The sequence below is a fragment of the Lipotes vexillifer genome, unplaced genomic scaffold (genome assembly GCF_000442215.2).
Source record: "Lipotes vexillifer unplaced genomic scaffold, Lipotes_vexillifer_v1.1 scaffold236, whole genome shotgun sequence".
Lineage (NCBI taxonomy): Eukaryota > Metazoa > Chordata > Mammalia > Artiodactyla > Lipotidae > Lipotes > Lipotes vexillifer.
The window spans coordinates 437989-444786 of record NW_006773295.1 but is presented as its reverse complement, the minus strand read 5'-3'; the positions used below and the strand labels follow the sequence as shown (position 1 = coordinate 444786).

Here is a 6798-nt window from a genome sequence, read left to right as displayed (position 1 = left end):
AGAGTTATATGCTTTGGTGGGGGTTGTGGCACCGATTATCCAAGCCTGGGTGGTGGTCAGGAAAGGCCTCCTGGAAGAGAGGGTGTTGAGCTGTGAACTGAAGGAGGAGAGAAGTTAACCAGGAGAAAGAGGACAGGATGCCTTTTAGCTGGGGTATCAGTACCTGCAGGGTTCTGGAGCCAGGAGGATGTGGCCTCTTGGAGGAATTGAAAGTCATTCCCAGAAATTCCCTGGCAGTCCAGTGGTTAGGACTCCACGCTTTCACTGCTGAGGGCCTGGGTTCAATCCCTGGTCAGGGACCTAAGATCTGGCAAGTTGCATGGTGCGGCCAAAAAATTGAAAAGTCTTTCCCTGTGACTGGAGCTGAGAAAGGAGAAAGGAGAGTTGGTAGAAAATCACTGGGCTTTATTCTGGTGTCAGGAAGATTTTAAGCAGGACAATGAGTGTGGGGGGGGTGCCCTCCCCACAAATTCAGAAACAGCAGGGCCTCCTCAAGGCATTGTGTCCAAGCCCTCTGGGGAACTTGAACTTGCCAAGTGGTGTGTGACACAGTCCCCAAGCTCCCCTTCAGGAGCCATGTCCTAGACTGTAAAGTCAGACAGTCCTGGGTTTGAATCCCGAATTTGACACTTCGTACTTGTGTGGCCTTGGGCACGTGACTTCATTTATGAGCCTCAGTTTCCTGGCCTGGAAAATAGGCATAAAACCCCCATTGAATCTTTGTGAGGATTAAATGAGATGATAATGTAAAAGACTTAACATGTTGCTTCCCACATGCTAAACAATAAATGTTCCCAATATGTGTGTCAGTGTGTGTAAAAGGCTGGTCTAGAAGAATCTACAACTGGTCATTAATTTTGTGGGGATTATGGATACTTTTAATTTTTATATCTCAGTTTATCTGTTGTTGTTTTTCTAAAATTCTTTCTGCAATGAACAACTACTGTTTTTGTAAAAAAAACTTCCACATCTGTATTGTAAGCTCTGGAATTTATTCTTCTAAATCTTTTTTTCCCCTTAATTCCCTCTTTCTTCCCAACATCAATTAGTGCAGTGGTAAACTTAATTCATCAAATGGGTACTTAACAAAGGTTATTCACACAACATACTTTTATTCAGCAACTACTATGTGCTATGTCCTGTGTCAGGTACTGGGGTACAGCAGTGAATGAGACAGACTTAGTCTCTGCCTTCCTGAAGCCTAGAATCTGGCAGGAGATGGACAGATGCAAACGAGTGCATAAGAAGTGTTTAATTACAGCCGTCCCTCATTATCTGTGATTGGTTCCAGGAGCCCCGAATATACCAAAATCCCTGGATACTTAAGTGCCATAGTCGGCCTTCTGTATCTTCAGTTCTGCATTCACGGATTCAATTAGCCATAGGTTGTGTAGTACTATCTGAATTTATTGAAAAAAGACATCTTCTTGTAGGTGGAACCACTCCACTCAAACCAGTGTTTTTCAAGAGTCAACTGTATAATTATGAAGAGTGCTTTCAGGGTGCTAAAAAAAGGTCTTAATAACAGGAGCCCTGACATGGTCTACCAGGCCAGGGAATGGTTTTCTGGGGAAATGGCTTTTAGGTTGAAATCCCGCCCAAATAATGATGCCAGCTATCATTTGTGTGGTAGCTGTCCAGTGTGGTAGCCACTAGCCACATGTGGCTACTGAGCCCTTGGACTGTGGCTAGTGGAAATGAAATGTGCTGTCAGTGTAAAATGCACATATGATTTCAAAGACTTCCTATTAAAAAAAGTGAGCTATCTCATTGATATTTTTTATATTGATTACAAGTTGAAATGATAACATTTAGGATAGACTGGATTTTAATGACTAATTAAAAGAATTTAATTACTAATTTTAAAATTAAAAAAATTTTAATATGTGGCTTGCATTTTGTTTCTAGGGGATAGCGCTGAGTTAGAGAGTGCTTGTTAGTGACAAGGATTATGCTAAGTAGTAAATGTGTAGTATCTTGTTTAATCCTATGATGACTCTGACAGGTAGGTATTATTTATCTTCTTTCTACAGAGGAGGAAACTGGCACAAAGAGTGAATGGTCTGAGATTCACCACCAGCAAGGAACAAAGCTGGCATGAGAACCTGGGTGGAGTCAGTCCAATGAACTGCGCACTTAACCTCTACCCACACTGCTAAGTAGAGGGGCCTGTGGGCTGGGACAGGAAGAGGCATCAAGAGCCATCCAGGTGGAAGGAATAGCACATGTCTGAAAACACTGACGTTCCATGGACTAGAGGGCCTCAGCACATTCGGCCGCGGGGTGATCCCATGGAGGATCTACTTTCTTGGAGGCTGTTTTCTCACCGTGAGGATCCTGAATTCAGTTTTGGCAGGGCTGTCCATCAATGTCCTGTCAATGTCAGTTCCTTTTTTTTTTTCTTTTTGAGACTATTTTCTGTCAACCTATTTCCACTTTAAGAGTTTGTAGAACAGCTTAAGACCACTCAGTCGTTGTTCTACCCACTCAGTGGCCTGAGCAGTGGGAGCTGCAGACCAGCCTTCAGTGGGGGACTGCTGAATAGGCACAGAGGGCACCTGCACACCTTCGGACCAGTCTGCCACCTCACGTTGAGTACCAATGAACTCAGGAGGTGGGGCGGTCCATTCACCCTGAAATTCCTCCTTGGACACAGCCTTCTCAGCTGCCGCCTGCTCTTCCTTTTCAGTCTCTTCAGGATCTCTGTAGAAGGAGAGATCAGGCATGACCTCCCATGGGTGTTCACGGGAGATGGTGCCACGCATGCGCAGAACTTCCCGGGCGAGTATCCACATCAGACCCACTGAGTGAGCTCCCTTGTTGCACGGGATGACAATGTCCACACGGTGCAGAGGAGAATCTGTTACACAGACCAATGGTAGGCAGGTTAACGTAAGAGGCCTCTGTGAGAGGCAGGTGGTCAGCCCTGGGATCAGTAACCACCGGAAGTCTTGGCTCCCAGAAGGCTGCCTGCATCTGGTTAGTGAAGGTTCCAGGAGTGAAGCGGCCAGCAATAGGAGTGGCTCCAGTGACAGCAGCAAAATTCAGCCCAGCTCGCTGGCCAGTATTCCTGGAGGATATGACACTGACATCAGCTGGGTTTTCAATGGCAACAATGGCACGAGCTGCCAACAGAAGCTTCTCCCAGGTTCTCTGCAGATTTATGATGTAGATGCCATGACTTTTCCTTTGTAGATGTACTGTTCCATTTGAAAGTCAAGGTTGGTGCCACCTAAGTGGGTTCCTGCTGCAAGGAATTTGAGGATATCCTCCTCCTTCATTTGCTGGACATCAAGGGCTCCAGACATTGTGAAAATTTCCCTTTAAGTTACGATGGGAATCCAGAGCAATGCCGTGTGGACCCCTGTCTGGGTAGCGTGGAAAGGCAATGCCAGTTCATCCTTAGGAAGTATGAGAAAACCTGGTTTGAGTTAACCAAGTCTGATGGCTGGGGGATGGGAGTCCCCGAGGGGAGGAAAAGGTTTTTGTTTTTTTAAAGATCCTGTTTTTAAAAATTTTAATTTATTGATTATTTATTTTTGGCTGCATTAGGTCTTAGTTGCGGCACATGGTATCTTTCGTTGCAGCACATGGGCTCTTCATTGCGGCACGTGGGCTTCTCTCCAGTTGTGGCATGCGAGCTTCTCTCTAGTTGCGGCCTGTGGGCTTCTCTCTAGTTGTGGCTTGCAGGCTCCAGAAAGCACGGGCTCAGTAGCTGTGGCACACAGGCTTAGTTGCCCTGTGGCATGTGGGATCTTAGTTCCCCAACCAGGGATCGAACCCGTGTCCCCTGCATTGGAAGACGGATTCTTAAGCACTGGACCACCAGGGAAGTCCCAGGAAAAGGTATTTTGGGGCTCTTTACATTAGGAAATCCCAAGCAGGAGTCTGAGTGTCCAAGGTCACCAGCACTGAACTCCAAAGACTTAGTTCTCCTTAGAACTCCACCCACCAAGGGCAAAATTGACGGCTCAGTTGGTGTTTTGTTTTTCCTCTCCAGGGAATATTGCTTTGAAAAAGGTTTGAGACCTTTGAGACAGGGACAAGTGTATGGCCTGGGCTTGGTCTAAGGATAATGGTTTCCCGCACAGGCCTTAGCAAAGAATTCCCAGGTTCAGATCCCAGTCTTCCCACTTACTAGCTCTGTGACCTTGGGTATCTCAATCTCTCTGTTCTTAACTTTTCCAACTGGAAAAGGGGATAATAGTGGTCATCTCCTAGGCTTGTGGTCAGAATTAAATGCAAAAAAGCATGGAAAGCACCCAGCCCACAGCCTGTTCATTATATTGATAGTACAATTATAATTGTTACTATTGTTCTGAAGAGAACGCATTTGAGCTCCTCTAGAGGAAATGTGACGTTACATCCCCGTTGTAATATCCCCTATTACAGTTTTAGCATACTGTTCATCCCAGAAACTCTAGGGCTTAATGTGAATTAGACTAATTGTGGGTTCTTCTTTATGCCTCTCCCAGCTTTAGCCCAGTGTCTGATGCAGGACAGGCGCCCCTGCTAACCCCTCTGTACCCCCATTATCAGTCTTCACCTTGTATTCCATGCTGCAATTTCCTTCTAGTTCTTCCATTGCACCATGGTCTCTGTCTTGCCTAAAGGCCTTTGCATGTGCTGTTCCAGGCAGCTGGGAATGGTGTGAGGTTATTCATCCTTCATACAGGCCTGTTTGCTATTCTGTCTGCCCTTTTGGACTAAATCCCAAGAAGGCAGGCACCATATCGGTCTTATTCATCATTGTATCACCAGCCCTAACACAGGACCTGTTCGAAGGGAGTGCCAATAAATATCTCATCATTGAGTGAATGAATGAGTGATCTCACTGTCTTAATCTTCCATTAAACTGTGAACTTTCTGAGGAAAGGGACTACAGTTTGCTTTGTTCCAAGTATCAGACACAACATCTGCCAGCCATTCAGCAAATATATATTGAGTGCTTACTACATGAAACACACAAAGTACAGATATGAGCAAAAATGGACATGGTTTCTGCCCTTGTGCACTTTTAGTCTGAAAGGGAGAGAGACATTTATCAAACAATCGTACCACTAAATGTAAATTACAGCAGAGAGAAGTGCCTAAAACACAGAAGTACATGGAAGGTGTTGGAAGAGCATGCAGTAGACTGCCTAGCTGGCAAGCAGTCTTAGCTCTTGAATTTTAATGGAGGAGAATGTGGCATCCACAGAGGAGAGCCACTTGGTTCTGCCTTCAGAAAAAAGCTTGTCATCCAGCTTGAGAAATGACAGCTTCCAGATGCAGGGCCTTTAGGACAGGGCCACACACTTCATGGGCATTTCCAGCTGATGGCTGAACATGGTGGGGGAATTGGGGCCTGGACATTTCTGCCCAATGGGGACTCCTCTAATGCAATTTTGTTCCAGGGCTTCCAATTGAGTTGGCTTATTTTTGTCATATCCAAGTTTCTCCTTGCCAGTCCTGCCTCTTCCTCTTTCTCTCTCACAGGCATTCCTCCAACTGTATCTCAACATCTGCTTCCTGGAGAACCTAACCTGACACAGAGGGTCTTGAGGGCTGGATTTCTGTGGGAAGGGGATTTTTTTTTTTTTTTGGCTGTGTTGGGTCTTTGTTGCTGCGCGTGGGCTTTCTCTAGTTGCGGCCAGTGGGGGCTACTCTTCCTTGTGGAGCACAGGCTCTAGGTGCACAGGCTTCAGTAGTTGTGGTTCATGGGTTCTAGAGCGCATGCTCAGTAGTTGTGGCGCATGGGCTTAGTTGCTCTGCGGCATGTGGGACTTCCCGGACAGGGCTTGAACCCGTGTCCCCTGCATTGGCAGGTGGATTTTTAACCACTGTGCCACCAGGGAAGCCCCTATTACCCGATTTCTGAGTCTGTGGGAGCAAAACCCCTCTGGAGTCTGGGATGGCAGTGGGATGTTTCAGGAAACTATGCCCAGCGCTGGGTGTAACCTCCCTGTAACTTTTCCTTTACTGTCTAAGGTGGGGTCCTTTTTGCTCCATGCAGAGTTTCGGAAAAATCTCCGTCTATAGAGGATGGATATGTGGAAGATTAAAGGATATATAACCTCGAAAATATTGAATCTGGCCCCAAAGCCTGGGCTGCGAGCTTCACTGCCATCGTTCCAGAGGGCGCCCCAAGGAAAGGTCCTCCAAATGTTCCCGGCCTCGCCTGGTACTGATTTAGAGTCCCCTTGGGAGGCGACTTACTGGGAGATAGACAGACGGATAAATCTGACTCTCCAGTGGACAGACATGTGATGAATGAGTGACTGATGGATTGTGAGATGTCAAGACAGGAAGATGGATCTGTTAGCCAGTCAGGCATGTGACTCTCAGAAAGACTGACAGAGGGCCTGAAGGCCTGGTATCGTCCCACCTGCCTACTCGGCCACAAGGCGGCGCTGCCGCCTCGCCCAGCGGCGCCCACCGTCCAGGCTGCGCGCGCTCTCGTGGGCCGGCGGCGGGGGCGGGTCCAGCGTGCTCACGGGGCGGGTCCAGCAGCCTCGCGGGGGCGACCACGGGCGGAGCGCGCGGCGGGGACTGGGCGCCCGTGCTCGCGGGGGCGGCTGGGGGCGGGACGCGCGGCGGCGGCGCGTTCCGTTCCGGGCCGAGGCTCGCGGCGGAAAAGTTGCGCGGCGGTGACGAGCGGCCCCGGGACGGGCAGCGAGCGCGACGCCGAGCCGGCCTCCGGCGCCCGCGGCCCCGCCATGGACGACCTCGGTGAGTGAGCAGGAGGCCGAGGGAGTAGGCAGCGAGGGGTGCGCGGCCCCGGGCCGCTGCGGGCGCGAGCGAGCGGCAGGCGGAATC

General features: G+C 48.7%; 1 protein-coding gene and 1 pseudogene across 3 annotated transcripts in view; one reads left to right on the top strand and one right to left on the bottom strand.

Moving 5' to 3' along the window:
* Nucleotides 1-2457: 2457 nt before the first annotated feature.
* Nucleotides 2458-3308, bottom strand: LOC103079169 (40S ribosomal protein SA pseudogene; annotated as a pseudogene).
* Nucleotides 3309-6596: 3288 nt separating this feature from the next.
* PXN (paxillin) overlaps nucleotides 6597-6798 on the top strand; it is a 45740-nt gene continuing 45538 nt past the window's right edge. For 2 of the 3 annotated variants that reach the window (XM_007448181.1, XM_007448179.1), the window contains exon 1: nucleotides 6622-6711. In XM_007448181.1, the coding sequence (XP_007448243.1) occupies nucleotides 6699-6711 (13 nt within the window). In that variant the 5' untranslated portion in view covers nucleotides 6622-6698. Of the gene's footprint in view, nucleotides 6712-6798 lie in introns of all 3 variants that reach the window. The other variant, XM_007448180.1, reaches the window with a different exon arrangement.